General features: G+C 33.1%; 1 protein-coding gene across 42 annotated transcripts in view; it reads right to left on the bottom strand.

The window, feature by feature from the left end:
* LOC119601342 (sorbin and SH3 domain-containing protein 1) overlaps positions 1-18,051 on the bottom strand; it is a 79,165-nt gene that overhangs the window by 8,467 nt on the left and 52,647 nt on the right. For 15 of the 42 annotated variants that reach the window (XM_037952226.1, XM_037952221.1, XM_037952222.1 and 12 more), the window contains 11 exons: positions 16,244-16,630; positions 16,054-16,152; positions 15,648-15,787; positions 15,444-15,516; positions 12,864-12,896; positions 12,016-12,166; positions 11,834-11,954; positions 9,666-9,698; positions 9,222-9,274; positions 8,977-9,155; positions 2,977-3,042 (listed from right to left, as the gene is read on the bottom strand). In XM_037952226.1, the coding sequence (XP_037808154.1) occupies positions 2,977-3,042; positions 8,977-9,155; positions 9,222-9,274; positions 9,666-9,698; positions 11,834-11,954; positions 12,016-12,166; positions 12,864-12,896; positions 15,444-15,516; positions 15,648-15,787; positions 16,054-16,152; positions 16,244-16,630 (1,335 nt within the window). Of the gene's footprint in view, positions 1-2,036; positions 2,501-2,976; positions 3,043-8,976; positions 9,156-9,221; positions 9,275-9,665; positions 9,699-11,833; positions 11,955-12,015; positions 12,167-12,863; positions 12,897-15,443; positions 15,517-15,647; positions 15,788-16,053; positions 16,153-16,243; positions 16,631-18,051 lie in introns of those variants that run through there. The other 27 variants (XM_037952242.1, XM_037952241.1, XM_037952214.1 and 24 more) reach the window with 15 other exon arrangements.

The raw sequence follows: 18,051 nt of genomic DNA, 5'->3' as shown, positions 1-18,051 counted from the left end.
CCAAACAAAAAGATACAAGTTTGTAATAAAAAACCCCTAACAGTGATGTCAATTGTTTGTTTAGTTTAAAAAGTTTATTTTCTAATTTTATATTTTTAATTAAGCAACTTCTGATCAAAATGTATTAAAACCGAATTATAAAGATCGTTTATAAGAAAATTAACTTTCGAAAGGGCAAATGGCCAAACCTATTTTGCAAATTAAGTTCTCAATTCTATGGCGATCAATAGACTCGAGAGAAGCTAATGTATCGCATAAATTTAGACTTTCAGATCTTTTATATGACAGTAAACTTTCATTTGCCCTTCTAAAGGCCAAACCTGTTTTGCAAATAAAGTTCTCAAATCTAGTCTAAATTTGGACTTTAAGATCTTTTATAAGACAATAAACTTTCAGAAGGGCAAATGGCCAAACATGTTTTTGAAATTAAGTTCACAAATCTATGGCAATCAATAGGCTGGAGAGAAGCTAATGTATCGCATAACATTAGACTTTAATCTATTCGATTTGAATTGAAATGCAATCCGAAATCCGTTTGCAATATCAAATTTTGATTCGACTAAATCCGTCACTAAATGTAGCTACGTTCTTAATGCAGAACACTCAGAACAATGATTAAATGGAATTACAGAATAAGAAACGAGTTGATTAGATAGATAGGATCGATAATTAGGACATTTGAGATTGAGTAAGGCACCAAGCTTTGATAGGACCTTCAAAATAAGAATACCAACAAGAGAAAACTAAGCAACAAACACAGCCCTACACTGACAGTCGAAAAACTGTCACGACTAGACGGATGAGCTTGGTCTAATGCATACATTGGCTTTCAGGCGAGAATCATCCAAAAACTAAATCTCGAGACATCAACCATTAACAGATAGTAGATAGTCTTACAACACACAAGGCTCTTACATTCAACGTGATAAGCTCGAAATGTAGGCCCCAACTTAGACCACACAATGTCGAACTTATTGGGGTTCAAGACAAGAGGTAATTCGTAAAAAAACGAATGCTCAATTAACAGATAGTATTTAGAGAAAACAGTTTCACAAAAAGGTACACCTAGCTGCGGTATCGAAAACATCGGACGAATATCAAAATGGCCATGTGATTATCTTACACGAAAAAGTAGCTAGACCCTCTTGGTCATTCTTAGAAATTCATTAAAAATTATCATAATTTAGGCATTATATGGTTGGACGCTTGTCAGATCGTATAAGTAATTCACGTAAAAGTTGTTGCAGAAGTAGTTCAGATGAATAACTATAACACCTATAATGTGACTGTACTGCTCTACAAGTGAGATATCTTAGTACAAGCTTTTTCTACTCGACTGCTTTAAGTATATGTCATTAAGGAATCTAATCGAATTCGTTAGAAGTGCCAAGTGGTCTCTCATAGGAGTAATAAGGCTGTCAAAATTAGGAAGAAATAATTTTTAAGCAATTACAATGGGACAAATCGTCATCGAGTACAATCGCTAAATCGAAAGCTTCACATATAACCTGACATAAATAGGTTCCACCTGAACTTCACTTGTAGGATATAACTAATTCCTTTTCTTCTTTAATCACACTGCTCTTGGGCAGAGAGCACTGGCTCATTTCAGTTTAGAACTGTGAGCCCTTATAACCGTTATACCTCTCTAACATCTGACAAGTTTAACATTATTAAAATACAAACATAACCGTTACTAGATGTGTGTCAAATCAAATCAACTTTAAAATCTTTTCACTCTTAATTAAATTTTTTTCAAATTAATTAAATTAACAATCCAAGCATTCATATGTCACACAATCTACTGAAATTATCTTATTTTCCTTTGATGTATACCACCCGTATAAACACTATATATTATAAATATTTATTAAAGGTTTGTAAATCTATTTTAACTCTCTCTAACTCTCGCTTTCGCTCTCTCAAATAATTACAGTTTGCTTGTATGTATATATTTAAATCAATTAAAATCTATATTATAGTAAATAATTAGCTAAATAAATGAAATATTTTCTATTAATATGTATACAACATACATGCATTTCTAGTTTGTCTCATTACTAATGGAAGCGCTGTCTTAATGGCATTTTGATTTGCCAAATAGGCTTGCCTTTCGCTGGGCTGTGGTGTATAGGGAAGATTACGTTGACCTGTTCTAATATCCACATCATACATGGTATATTCTGGCACTAAAGCCGATGAACTACGTGATTTGTGTGGATCCCTATAGACCCACAGTAATTTACCGCAATTGGTTATGTCACAATAGGCACTGTAGTTTTTATCGAATTCTAGTGAACGTGCAGGATGATGTAGATACTCGGGTCCCTTTTGAGTGTAATTAGTATTACTGGTGCCCAATCTTTGTGAAACACCAGTAGTTGTTATGGGTATTCTATGTAGTAGAGTTTCACCATTAACCTCCGTTTGTTGATAGAGAGGTGTATGTTTATTTTGATACATTTCTTTTACAAATTTTAACTAAATTATTTTAATTATTTTTTCTTTATAATTTAACTAACTAAGTTAGAACTATTTAACGTTGCGCTTTGTTTATTTTACACGTTTGTTTTTATTATGACTAAAGGTAACATAGTAACGCTTTTGTATGTTTACCTTGTTTAGCGCGACAACCATTTGAAGACGCCATGCGCAGTTTAGTATCGCAAAAATACAGGTCAATGCTTGATTGACTCATTGATTTAGAACTATATTGATTTCAAGAGGTTTTACTAAAGAAAACAACTAGCAATAACTAAGGCCTACTTCTTGACCACGCTATATCACTTACAAGTATTTAAATCAACTGTAACGAAAACATGTTACGTTTGAGTATGAATGAGGTTTCCCGCTATTGAACTGTGTCACTTTGCATAAACAATTGCATATATGAGATCTTTCAAAACCAACTGCTGTTGGCCATTGAACTATATTTTATTAGTTCTTTTAAAATTATTTAATTAACAATTGACTCACCTGCTCTCTGTTCGAGTAACTCACCCTTGGGGGGTGGTGGAAGTTGTGGGGTCGGAAAATCATAATCTGTTTTAAGCCAAAACAATTTTGAAATATTTACCAATTGTGTTTTTGAGTGTATATATAAAAAAAAGAATAAAAGTAATGCATAAGTTTCAGTATCAAAAGAAAATCTTAAAGACTAAAGCTTTGCTATTGTCGAGTAACCCATGAGTTCCCCAATGACCCTCCCCAACGTTAATATGCTTTACGAGTTTCGTTCAGTTTGTTAGGATGATCAACTACTTAGTTAAGCAACTTAAAGAGAGAATATTAGATTGAAATGGTTAATTATATGAATGAACCTTGAAAAGTTACTGCATGTCCACGTTTTGGAGTCAAGGGTGACCATTGTAATCTGGGTAATTGTTTTTTAATCTCTGCTCCTTCGGGTACATAACGTGCTTTAGGTGTATGTATCTTAGGATCGAATTTTTGATTGGCGAATATATCTTTGTTTTTTTTATGATGAATACATTTAGTTGATTTTACTTTGGTGGAGGAGTGACCGCAGGAAGTAACCTTTTTGGTTGTATTCTTGACATCAGCCTTTACAATGCGATTGTGTGTCGGACTGGGATATCTGTGAGCGATCCAATTAGCTGTTAAATATTGTGGTATATAATCCTTAATGTCCCTTATATCAGGTGAAGATTGTGACAATTGACTTTGTATATCCTGGTCTTTTTGAGTTTCATAGCGTACTTTCAAACGCTCCACAATACCACTACTGCTACTTAGACTTCTAGTGGGACTCTGAGACCTTTCCTGTTTAGTTTGCACATTTCCCAAAGTGGCAGTTTTACTTATTCTATCTATGTGTGGCATTAGACGGTTGGTCCTTGGTGTAGGCGATAACATTAAACGTTTGCGTGCCCTTCTGGGTTCTGTCTCCTCTTTGATGGGTTTTAGTAGTTTATTTTGTATTTCGAATTTATGTGTTATCCAGGAGACATCAGCATTGTTTAAGGCGTCTTTTGACTCTGATTTGTTGGTATTCATTTCAGGGTCGCTGCGCACCTTTCTCAGCTTACTTAGTCCAAAAAAATGATTGGATTTCGTATTTTCGTAACCCAAACTCTCGAACTTATCTCGTATTTTTTGTACTTCTCCCGTATTTACACGTTGCAAATAGGAAGAGCATTGTGATTGCGGCGAAGTGCTGCGTGATCGGCAATAGGTCTCCATAAATTCCATACTACTATAGGGTGAATAATCCTCGGAATGTTGATATATCTCACTCATATCATCATGACTTTCATCTGGTGGTCTTTGTTGGGGGGAGAGCATGTGAAAATTTACCCGTGAAGAGTTCTTTTCACCAAAAATGCCACATAAATCCGTTAGGGAATTGCTTAATTCTTTATGTTGTGCATAGCCCCTATACTGCTTCAAACGCATCTTTTCTTCTATTAGTTTCATAACTTCGTCCTCATCGGGTGATGAATCCTCACGAGCACGATAGATTGTTTTCGAGGGTGTATCATATTTACGTTCTTCGAAATATTTAATTTTTTCTGAAATATCTTTGGCATCTTTGGTGGTTTGTGTGTCTGCGGTTTGGTAAATTTCAGTTGATGCTTTATAATCCATTTTGGGGGCTGGTGGAATTTCAGGAGGTTCCTGACATTCCTCCTTTCTTTCTTTTTGTTGTTCTTCGCTTTTTTGTTCAGCCACAGCGTTATCATGTTTTTTCAAGTTAACACTGGTTAAGGCATTTTTCTTTTTTAGTATTGAACCCAATAATTCGTCTCTAGTTATAGACGACTTACAACGTACCCTTAAAGCCTGCGAAGATGCAGGCATAGTATTGTGCTCTACTGTAACCACAAACTTTTCATCATTTACAGTCGGCTGATTTTGTTCGTATGAATATATTTCATTTATTTGCTGATTGATTTTTTGTATTTGATCATTTGGCAAAGTACTAACTAATTGTTCATTGAAATGAGTCTCCCTGGTGGGAGAAGTAGCACTTTCCGCTAAACCTTCATTTTGAAATTTCTCTTCCAAACTTTGTGCCAAATCGGCTACAGTATTACGTCTCCAATATTTCATATTGCAGCAGGGTTTATTTCTTTGATCGATATAGTCTTGTAAAAAATTAATACTTTCAAAATTTTCTCTAAGATCTTCTACCGATTTTTCGCGAGAATTCAAACCCAAATCATACTCTTTGCGCCACTTGACGTCGTTGACATCTTTGGGTAAGAAAAGGAATTTTTGGGCTTGTTGCTCCTGTTTGAGTTTGCCCACCAAATAATTTAATTCTTTTTCAGCTCTCTCATGTAAACGTACTTGCCGCCATTCCTCATAATCCAATAGATCACTTTCTTTGCGTATGGGTTTGAAATTTGTTTTAGAAGTACATTTCTCTAATTGCCCTACACGTTCTAGAGTGCTATAGAAACGATTAAGCTCTGCAAAACGTTCAGAGTTGTGTAAATAACGGCAAGTAGGACTATGGCGATCATTGGATGCTAAAGAAGTGGCACTGTGAGCTAATTCATCGCATAAATAGAGACCACGCTTAGAACGATCTTCAGCACTGGATAAGCTACTGGCTCTAATAACTTTATTAGTTTGATTCGAACGGCAACTATCAATTTTACGCCTTGAGGGTGAGCGTACATTACGATTTAAATAAGGTGGCACCCGAACTTCTCTGGTGGGTGAAAATTCCTTTTCTTCTTTATTCACACTAGCTTCAGAGGCCTCAATATAACCCGAATCTCCCGTTAAAGTTTGATTACTTTCTTCCGACTGCAAACGATTGCGATTGGGACTTAGACTTCTGGACTTATGACCAGTTAAGTTGGCAGTGTAGGTTGATAAAGGTCTTTTGGGTGTTGCATAAGGCAGAGAAGCCGATTGCTGCATATTAAAATCATTCCAAAAATCTGTTTTATCGCGCACCGTCGAAATGCAAGTATCGTATGTTTCCTCAAACATTATATTACGATTTAAATCCTCGGGTTTTCCACGTGGTTCTATGGCAGTGGGAGTATATTTACGCTGACATACATAAGACATTTCCTGTATAGTTTCTTGGGGTTTGGTTTCCTTTTTAGCGGTGTTGGCTTTTTTGGATTTGGTTTTATCTTTTGTTAATTTTTTGCATATTTTGTTAGGTGATTGTGACTTTGTAGGCGCCTTAACTGTAATAGTTTTAGGCGGCACTATTGGAGGAGACTGACCTAAAGAAAATGTAGAATTACTGGCGGCTAAACTGACATTTGAATTGGCTTTGGCTAAGTATTTGGTAGATTGTGACTTAAGCACTTTTCGTTTTTTATCTATGTTGGAATCCTCCATTGGGGTCCGTATCCATTCGGTATAACCATAATGGCTGACCTCCGGTAAATAGTTTATATGGACATCATGTAAATGAGCTTGACTACGACAACCAGTACAAAACCGAGGCACAGAACGACTACGAGACTGAACAGCGCAAGCCGCTAGTGTACGTACAGCTTTCTTAACATCCTGTGGTGATTTCAAAGCGGGATCTCGTAAAATATTTGTGCTGGCCTCAAAAGTATAACGAGATAAAGGCAAAGAGTTTTCCAATCTTTTCTTCTCTTCTGCAAAAGTACGTTCTTTGGATATAGATCTGCCAAAAGCCACAGGACTACGACTGGTATGACGTGAGGAGGCTAATTGTGTGGGTTTTCTTAGAGGACTGGTGGCACGTACATGGGTTTGCTTTCTTAAAACTGTAATTTTGTCTTCTGTGGGCTGAGGTAAAAGAGATGATACTGCCCCAGCTGATTTTGAACGACATAATGGTGCTTTACGCGAAGTTTTGCGTAAAGTTATTGTGCCATACTTATTGGGTGCCCCTAAGATGGGACTTTCTGGACGTTTAAAACATTTCTCATGCCTGGAAGAAGAACTACTAGGTATGGGAATACCTTTCGAAGGTTTTTTCACCATTGTTTTGGTATATAATGATTTACGATTTGGTGGTGTTGGTGGAGCGGACTTCTCCTTCTTCGATTCCACCGCTATGAATGAAGGTAGGGCTTTTGGAATTTCGGGAAACATGTTTAATTTCCTTAATGTGTCAAAGAAAAAAAATGTACTTTGTATCAGAGTACTATTTCATAAAGAGTTCTGTGCATTTTCATAATTATTTTGCTGGTGGTAACAAAAAATAGCTCAACGTTGGTGATTTATTTGTACTGTTTAAGATAAGTGGTCATTACGACAATTATTGCTCTTCCAACTTAGGTGACGAAGTGTGTGTTTTAATTTTCCATTTGCTTTAATATTATTGTTGTTTTTTTGTTTGTTTGAATACTTCTACAAGTACACTACTTACCTTGTAAAAGTATTAAAGGGTTTTAGTCAGTTATTTTTACTTAATTATTAATCAACGATGGATTAGTAAGTGATTTTTTTTATAGCTACAGTATCACTGACAACAACTACATACGTAAGTCTAATAAAGATTATTTAAGTAAAGTTTGAAATAAACTATTTAACAGTTGTTTTTAGTGAAATTTGAGAGTTAACTCACAGATAAAGGAATATAGATCAGTCTATAGACAAGACTATAGTCACGACTATAGACTGAATTCTAGCCGCAATTTTAGACTAGACTATAGTGTAGACTTTACAATAGATAACAGTAGCGTTTGTAAACTAAACTATAGCATTACTATTGTCTCGACTATAGACTAGACTATTGTCTTGACTCTATTCTATAGTGAAAATAGATTAGATTATAGGGACGACTATATACTATTGTCTCGACTATCGACTGGACACTTGTCTATAATCTCGACTATAGACTTGACTAATTATAGTCTCAACTTTAGACTGAACTACAATCTCCAATAAAGACTAAACTATAGTCTTGAATGTAGACTAGACTATATGCTGGACTAAAGACTTGACTTTTGTCTCGACTTGTCTTTTGTCCAGACTATAGACTCAACTATTTTCTCGCCTTTAGTATATACTATACTATTATCTCGACTATAGACTGAACACTTGTTTCAACTATAGTGAGATTATAGTTTAGATTATAGTGTCGACTATTTTGTCTCGACTTTAGACTGGAATATAATTTCGAGTATTGACTGGACTATAGTCTCGACTGTAGACTTCACTATTTTCACTACAATAGCCTGGACTCTAGCCTCGACTGGGTTATAGTCCCGACTATAGACTGGACTATAACCTCGACTATAGACTGGACTATTGTCTAGTCAATAGCCTGACTTTAGTCTCGACAATAGACTGGACTATAGACTTGACTTTAGTCTCGACTATAGTGTCGACTATGTTCTATACAGTTTTCTCTCGGACACTTTTCTCTACTATAGTTGAGAATATATACTTTTGTCTCGACTTTGGACTGGAATATAATTTCGAGTATAGACTGCACTATAGTCTCGACTGTAGACTTTACTACAATATACATGGCTATTTACTACAATATATATCGACTATAGACTGTATTATAGTGCCGACTATAGACTGGACTATAGTCTAGTCTATAGCCTGGACTACAGAATTGACTTTAGTCTCGATTATAGACTGGACTATAAACTCGACTTTAGTCTCGACTATAGTCTATAGTTAAAACCTATAAATTATAGTGCCAAATATATACTGGATTGGACCTTTGTCTCTACTAAAGGTTGGTCAAGTCTCGAATATAGACTATATTATTGACTCGACTTCAGACTGAACTGTAGTCTCTACTATATAATTTCGTAAAACTTAATTGATTACATAGAAATTGATGTAATCAGTTTTAAAAAGCAACTGTTAAAATTACTATTAAAATACCAACTTATTACTACATAACGAAACTTCTAAAATACATGATAAAATTGTTTACAGTGTAATTAATATGTGTAATTATTAAATTGTTTTAGTGTTGTGTTAGTGTAAAACCAAAAATCCCCAAATGAAAAAAAAAACTCAAAAGTAAATAATTCTACTAACCTTTCGACTTTTCGGGAGCTGGTTTGCGGAAGCCAAATAGTGGAGGTTCTCCACCGGCTTGTACGTTTTTGTACGCTTGCTTCTGTTCAACGGGACTCAATGGACTACTTTGGGGAAGTTCTTTTTTGCGGAAGACTAGATTTGAGTCACTGGTATAACCAGATTCTTTGGCCAATGCTCTGGAAAATAGAATACAAAATATTTAGTTTAAATAGAAAATTAAAAAAAAAACGTTATCTTAATACCTTGATAGATTTCCTTCAGTGTAATGAGAAGATAGCTTGGTCTGATCCAGTTGCTAAATATATTAAAAATAACAACATTATTAGTTTAAATTTTTACAATAATTATGTGATATTATAGAATAATGGATATTATTTGATAAACTGATATTAAAGTTATAGGAAACCCGAAGACTTACTCGTAAAGCATCGTAATTATTCGATATTTTTATATAAAATGTATGAATATCGGAATGTTCCTTTAGCCACTTATGGTGTAAGCAAGTTTTAAGTAAAAACAAATTAAACTATATATAAATAGGTGACCTAAAACTTCAATCTAACTTATAAATTTTTTAGGTACTATTTTTTAAAAAAAGGGATATATCAAGTCTTAAGTACTTTATTATAATATAACTATAAACTAAATAGTAAAAGAACAAAAAGAAATTAGCAAAATTTGCATACCACATTAAAGATGTCCATTATTTCGTCCCACCACTAGAAAAGGTGAATAAAATTGTTGATTTTTTTGAAATTAAATAAAATGATTTTGTTTTTTTTTTAAGAAAAATAAATTAATTAAACCTTAACTGAACACATGTACAAAAATATAAACTTAAACTACATAAAAATTACAAGACACCTTAAAGAAGAAAATTAAATTTCAATGAATTTTATGAAGAGAGAAAGAGAGAGAGATATATGAGGTAAATGAATATGGATTTTTTTAAAAATGGCTTTAATGGATTTATGAAAGTATAAGCGGTAACAGAGCGTAATACTTTTAAGCTTGTAATAGTTTGTAGTAAAAAGCAGTCTTAAGGATGAGCTAAGAGAATTTTCAAACAATCACTAACAATGGGGAAACGAGATCAGTTGAAAGTTTATGTATAAATTATTGAGAATCGGGAATTTGAGTTGGATTTCATAGAGTAGAACAATTTATGCAGAAACTGTAAAGCTTTTATTACTGTGCTTTACTTAATCAAGCTTGATCTGTAGACTTGCTCATAGTCAAGTTCCAAGTATAATCAGAACTACACTATAGTTTCGACTACAGACTAGACTAATGTCTCAACTAGAAACGATACTATATTTTTCCTTATAAACTCGACTTAAGTCTTAGCTTTAGATTGGATTATAGTCTAGTCTTTAGATTAAACTACCGTCTCGAATAAGGACTTGAATTTTGTCTCGACTAGAGACTAGACTATTGTCTTCACTAGTAACTAGAAGATTTTTATGACCAGAAACAATATTATATTCTCGTCTATAGACTAGACTACGGTTTCGACTATGGTTTGGCATAGACTATATATAGTCTGGATTATAGACTACACTATAGTTTTGAATATAGAATAAACTACAGACTGAACTATAGTTTTAACTATAGACTAGAGACTAGACAATTGCCTCGATTAAATTGTAGACTAGAATATAGTTTTAAGTGGAGTCTATAGTATCGACTTGACTATAGTTTTGAATATAGACTTAACTACAGATTGAACTATAGCTTTGAATAGAGACTAGACTAATGTCTCGATTATATACTAGACTAGAATATAGTTTTAAGTGGAGTCTACTCTATAGTATCGACTGGAGTCTAGACTATATTATCGATTAAACAATGAGCTATAGTCTTGACTATAAACTAGGCTATAGTCCGGACTCTAGACTAGACTATGTATCAAACAGTAGATGTTATTATAACTCAGACTATAGTCTCGACTTTAGACTAAACTATTTACTCGATTTTAGACTAGACTATAGTCCAGAAAAAGGTGCAGATTAGACTAAAGTCCAGACTCGTTCCCACGACAATTGGATCTTCGCTCCGAAACGACCCGAGTCATACTCGACCAAAGATTGTCAACCCAGCGATAGCTGTATCAACCAAAAGTTTTTTCCCCAGGAAAGAACTATCGGCCACAGTCGAACTGTTACAACAACAACTCGACTTTAAACTAAACTATAGCCTTGAATATGGACTAGACTATAATCTCCAGACTATTGCCTAGACTATCGACTAGACTATAGATTAGACTATAGCCTAAACTAGTCCAGGCTATAGTACAGACTGTAGACTAGTTTAAGCTATAGTATAGACTTTAGACTAGGCTAAAGTTCAGACTAGGATATAGTATCGACTGAAAATTACCTATAATTTCCACTAGAGATTAGAATATCATCCCTATTATATACTAGACTAAGTATAGTTTCTACTGAAGGCTATCGACTATAGACTGGGCTATAGTCTCTATTATAAACTAGACTTTATTCTAGACTATATTATAGACTTAAGACTAGATTAAGTCTGGAATAGTTTAGAATTTAGACCAGTCAAGACTAAAGCTTGACTAGAGACTAGATTATCGGCTCGATCATAGACTTGACAATTAATACATTTTTTTAACAATTTAAATTTTTAAATAGTTAAAAGTTCTGCATAAGAACTATTCTATAAAACAACTCGTTAAATTTAAAGGATTTTTGATTTATTAATTCTAAACGATTTCTGCCAATTTCGGGAGAGTTAAAACAAGAGAAAAGCATGCAAATGATCGTGGAGAAAACTGCAAATGTTTAGTTGACCATGAAACTTTACTAAACTAAACAAAGTAAATATAACTTACTTCTTTCTTTTCCTTTTCGGAAACTGAAGAATGACCGGTAACGTAATCTTCTATACGACCGGGTTGATTTTTATATGAATTTTGACCCGATTTAACAGGATTGGGTAAAGTACCATAAAGTCTAAAATAACAAAATAAAATAATTAAATAAAATTTTTAAAAATTGTAATTAGAAAACTTACGTATCGTTGCTTTTGCGCACATTCAAGGCCGATGAAACCGATTGTAAACGATTTGGATTTACCGCACGATATTTAATAGTCGAATAATCGGAATCGTAATTTGGTTCGGGTTCTGATTGATAACCATTCGGTTTGCTATATTGTGTGCGACCTTTTTAAAGGAAAATGAGAAAAACGAATAAAAATTAATTTAAGTTGAAATAACGAATGTTTAGACAATAAGCAAATGCAGCAGGCAGACGAAAAGGGCAGGCAGTTATCGTAGACAGTTTGTGTGTTTGTAGTGAATTTAGTTATTGTGGGTTAAAAGTGGTTTAGTGTAGGGTTAAAGTGTATTTTATAAATAAAGTTTAAGTACAGTAACTTTTAAGTGCTTTTTATTGGGTTTAATATGAAAACTATAGTTTCGTTATTTATTTTAAGATTTAGTGCTTTGTTAAATGATTTAGAATATTAGTGAAACGTAACGCAATTTTATACAAATGTTAACTAAATTTGAGCATTATTCTAATGTGGTTAATTTGTTAATAAAGCCAATTAATTATTAATGTTGTTGTTACTAACTACATTTTCTCTATAAAGCTTTAATTTTATACGATTTTACTTTTTTTTTTGGTATTTATTGTGAAGCATTATTAAGTAAATATTAAATCAAGCGTAACATCAGCAGATTTCAGATATGAGTATATGTATGTATATAGATACAACTAATTACAAATTTTTTATATATATTATTATATGTTTAATGTTTGGATTTTTATGGTTTTTAATAAACAAGCCAAGTTCAATTCTAATCACACATTTATAAATATGTACAATTTAAATTAGATCATTCATATAAGATTCACCTCTTGGTTGTTTGTAGCGGATCACACAATCATCTGTGTATTTTGTATTTATGGCATTTTTTTGGAAAATAATCACAAATTCGTAAAATATATAATTATTTTTATTATTTTATACATGGTTTTTTATAGTTTTTTGTTTGAAGAACAATTGTAACAGATGTGCATTTTGAAAATTAAAGCATTCGAATACAGCCATGAAATGCGCATAAACCAAAACGAAAAATATAGATTTAGTTGTAGAGATTTGAATTTTTATGGTAGTTATTTTTAAATTTGTTAGTTAGAAACAAAGTGTTCTAAGTTTTCATTTTATCTTTAAGTGCATTTAGATTTAAATTCAAGTTTAACTAACAGTGACTAACATCGATTTTGTTAAGCACAGACATGCTATGTGTTATACCCAGTGCGAATCACTTAATGAAGCTATAGACTAGACTATAGATTTTACTGTAGACTAGGCTATAATCTCCACAATAGTAAAAACAAGTCAGAGTATAATACCGACTAAACTATAGTTGACTATATGTCTAATATCTGTCTATAGACTAGACCAGATACTAGTCTTTATTCTTGCCTAGAGACTGACTATAGTTTCGATTATAGATTAGACTGCAATCCTGATTACAGACTATAAGATCGACTACATAATGGACTAAAGTCCAGTCTCGACCAGAAACTATATTATTGCCTATATATAGACTATAGATTAGACTGCAGGCCAGACTATAGACTAAAACATTGGCTATTGACTAGACAATAGACTGGACTATAGACTCGACTTTAGCCTCGATAGATTAAACAGCAAACTAGAAGGCTCGATTAGAAACTATACTATAGTCTTGTCGATAGATTATAATGCAGGCCAGACACTGCAGACCAAAAGACTCGATTAGAAACTACACTATAGTCTCATCGATAGATTATACTGCAGGGCAGGCTACAACGTCGACTATAGCCTAACAATAAGACTGGACTATAGACTCGACTTCATTTTCGACTAGAAATTAACTTTAATCTAAAATATAGATTAGACTACAAACCTGGTTTTATACTTTCATACTATAGTTGCGACTAGGGACCAGACTTTAGTCCCCGCTAAAAGTTATACTATAGTATCGTCTATAGATTAAACTGCAGATCAGGCTATAGACTACAAAGTCGACTATAGACTAGACATTGGACTGAACTAAACATTGGATAGACTTAATTTTAGTCTCGAATTGAAACTCGTCTATAGATTAAGCTAAGATAGTCTCGAAACTGGAAACTAGAATATAATCTCGACTATATTCCAGTCTACAGGCTAGACTAAGGCTATAACCTCCACAATAGACTAAATTAAAGTCTCTACAAAAAACTAGACTATAATTTAGACTAAGTACTAAACTATAGTCTCGACTACAGACTTATTTTGCTCCAGACTGTAGACTAGACCTTATTCTATATATAGTCTCGATTATAGATTAAACAGCAGGCCAAGCTAAACTGGTCTATAGTTTCGACTAGAGACCAGTCTTGAGTTTCGACTAGAATATTATACTTCAGACCATACTATATAGTATATCGTCGACTACAGACTGGACTGGCTAATGTATCTCTGAGACTGGTCTATAGTTTCGACTAGAGACCAGTCTTATAGGCTATAACCTCCACAATAGACTAAATTAAAGTCTCTACAAAAACCTAGACTATAATTTAGACTAAAGTCTAAACCATAGTCTCGACTACAGAATTATTTTAGTCCGGACTGTAGACTAGACCTTATTTTATATATAGTCTCGATTATAGATTAAACAGCAGACCAAGCTAAATTGGTCTATAGTTTCGACTAGAGACCAGTTTTGAGTTTCGACTAGAAGATTATATTTCAGGCCTGACTATAGAGTATATCGTCGACTACAGGCTTGACTGACTAATGCATCCCTTAGAGACCAGACTTTGGTCTTAAGAAGAAACTATAAACTAACATTTATTGTCCATTAGGAACTAGAACATAAGCTATTGTCTTGACTTTCTAGAATTTTGTCTTGACGACTTTTGTCTTGACTTTATTACAGACCAAACTTTCTCTTAAAGAAATGGCCTCAGTAGAACTTTTGCGATTTTCGACTCGAGGTCTTGTTATTGTTGGTTCTCAACAAACCAATCTATGGATTATGTCGGTATCATCATTTGGCCAAAAGTCAAAAGAAATCATTAAGAACCTAATATTTTCCTATTTCATCGTAAAATTATCTATTTTTAGTGATTCGCACTGTGTGTTTTTTACACAAAAATATTGGAAACGTATAGAAGCAATGTCAGCAATCTCCATTTTAGACTTTTTTTTGAAATAAATCATTAAGGAAATCATCTGTTCTATATCCAAAGATATGTATATTTCTATAAAAGTTTTACGTCATAAAAATGGATATTACAGCCTTTGCTTCTAAACCCCACCTTTCAAATGTTATTTGCAAAAAAAATGTGGAAAAATAAATAAAATTCCAAATCTCTTCCCATATATCATGAGCGTAAAACTAAATAAATATTTTCTTTAACGTTTTGGTTTAGATTTTGATTTAGCTTTAGTTATCATACCGCCATGTTTCTGCTTGTGGATGGTTTGATATAAACGTTTATACCATTCATGCTGATGTGGTTCCTTAACTTCCTGCTCGACGTACGATCATAACAATAAAACAAACAGATAGATAGAGAGAGAAGAAGAAGTAGAGAGAAAAATTAAACTTTAAAACTGGCAAAATTTCAAAACAAGTTTTTTTATTTGTTTTCATTTATTACCGATCTCAAAATGATGGGCATGCCGTCATTGGTTATAGGACCAATGCCATCATATTGTCTCCTGCCTAATTGTGCCATTTTTCTAGGACGTTCGTTTTCCGTTTCCGGTTCACTCATATATTCGTGTTTAACGTTATAAACTGTAATAGGCTTAATACATTAGTACTAAATTAAGACTTTTTTGTGTTTTTTGTAAAATTAAAAAAACTACTCAGTAGATACATACATGCAAACACACATTACAAAGAAGGGATTTAAGGGAGAATTTTAGTTTTTAATTTAGGGGGGATTTAAAAAAATACCTACTTTATTTGTTTTGATAACCTAATAACTTTTTCAAAAAAAGTGAGAGTGATCATGTGACAATGGCAATTCCCTCCCTTTTTTAACTTTAACACATACTTACTGACTTCATTGGGTTTACATAAGGGGCGACCCTTATCGGCTAAACGTTTTATTTGGGGTCGACTATATAAATCCGAGGCAGAAGCAGATCGTTCGAATGCTGAGAACCCAAAGAAAACAAAACAATAAATACAAATTTAAAATAACAAACCAGCTTGAAGTTATGAGAGAATCAAAACAAAAAATAATACTTTTAATTTTTTCCGAAATACTGGATTTGGGCAAACCCGTAGTTATAGAATTTGTGGAGCCCAGAGGCAATGAAGTGCTGGTTGTATCTGTATTGGTGGTACTTAAATTCGTACAACTCTGGGGTAGACTTGATACGTTTTGATCATTCGTAGAATCCCAGGGTGGCAGTGCGGGTTCAGCTGAAGTTGATAAGACGTATTTGCGCGGTAAAGTGGGCGACTCAAAGTGCACCGGTCGAAACTCTTTGCGATTCGATTGTGGCGAAGTCTGAGGCGTCCAGACCGGTTGTAGCGGTGGTGGCGGTGGAGTTGGTGGTGTAGACTTATTAAATTCACTCAAATTGGACCAAGATGATGTAGGTGTTTGATTTTTGGGCGACCATATGCCTATTAGTTAAAATAGTATGAAGTGATAGAATTTTGAAATAAAAATAAAACACATAAGAAAAACGAAAACATATCGGACTTATAAAACAACACAAATCAATTGACATAAAACGTTGATCTTTTTTCTCAAAATGAAAATTATGAATAAACAAAACAAACTACTACGAAAACTATGATCGACCTTCTTGGCGTCTTCCCTACTGAACCAAATGAATATACAACAACAAAAAAAAAAACGCCAACTTTTTCTTTACTTTTTGTTTTCTTTAAATCATAATTAAACATGAATATAGGAAAAAAAGTGGCAGAAATAATATTCTAACAGAAAAAAATTAAAAAATTTAAATACTGGCTAAGAAAAAGTCACAGTTGGCATCTGTTCAAGAAAAGCGAAATAGCAAAAAAATATAAACAAGAAAAAAAACCATCTATTCGAAATCATGCTGATCGTGACGATGATCTAGGCGATGACTCATTCCTAGCAGATCTTCTAAATGTTGTTGTGTGTTTCGTTGGTGTTTTTTTTTAAAGATTTTATTCAAAATATAAAGAACGTTTATAGTATAGAGGGCGCCGCACGGTGGGGAAATCCTTAGTAAATTTTTAATTATAAATATATATATTTATTACTTTTGATTATTTAAAAATTTATTTAAATCTATTTATTTGTAACACTAGTTAATGTTAAGACGAACATTTTTTTTGTGCATTTATTAAGAAAAAGTGTTGAAAGTTATATTAGCGCAAAAACAAAAAAGTGGGCGTGATTTTCTATATCAATTTTGTACATTTAAAGATTAAGTTAATTTCGACACGCTTGTTAATAATGTGTAAAATATTTTTGGGTTATTGATAGCTACGATTTACGTTTATTCTAATAAATTGCACAGTGGTTTGTAATATTTATAATAAATATAAATTTTCATTATGGTTAAATGCCAAATGTTTTCTCTTTCAAACTGCTGTTGTTAGTTGTATAGATTTTTCATGATCATCTGTGATTTGTTCATTTGACTTTAGCTGGCTTTTACCTTGAACTTTTATTAAACAACTTATATTATTTAAGAAATATTTAAATTAGTGACAGCTCTTTGATTTGAAAATTTTGCCAATAAAAACAGACTTTTTCTAAAAAGTACCAAAATACTTTCTACTTTTGTTGCAGCACAAAAGTACTTAGTACTTGCAATAAAGAGCTTAGCAAATGTGGAAAATTTTCAATAGAGAATCGGAACATAAAAGATAATAGTCTGGACTATAGTCTACTCTATAGTCTGGACAATAGTTTAGTCTATAATATGGACTATAGTCTAGTATAGTATGAACTATAATCTAATCTATAGTTTGGACTATAGTCTAATCTACAGCCTGAACTACAGTCTAATCTATAGTCTGTACTATAGTCTAATCTATATTGTGGT

This window comes from Lucilia sericata, unplaced genomic scaffold (assembly GCF_015586225.1).
Source record: "Lucilia sericata isolate MDLA Ls3-8-SP2 unplaced genomic scaffold, ASM1558622v1 Contig000159F_arrow, whole genome shotgun sequence".
NCBI lineage: Eukaryota > Metazoa > Arthropoda > Insecta > Diptera > Calliphoridae > Lucilia > Lucilia sericata.
Note: the sequence above shows the minus strand (reverse complement) of the source record. Positions and strands in the feature narration are given on the sequence as shown.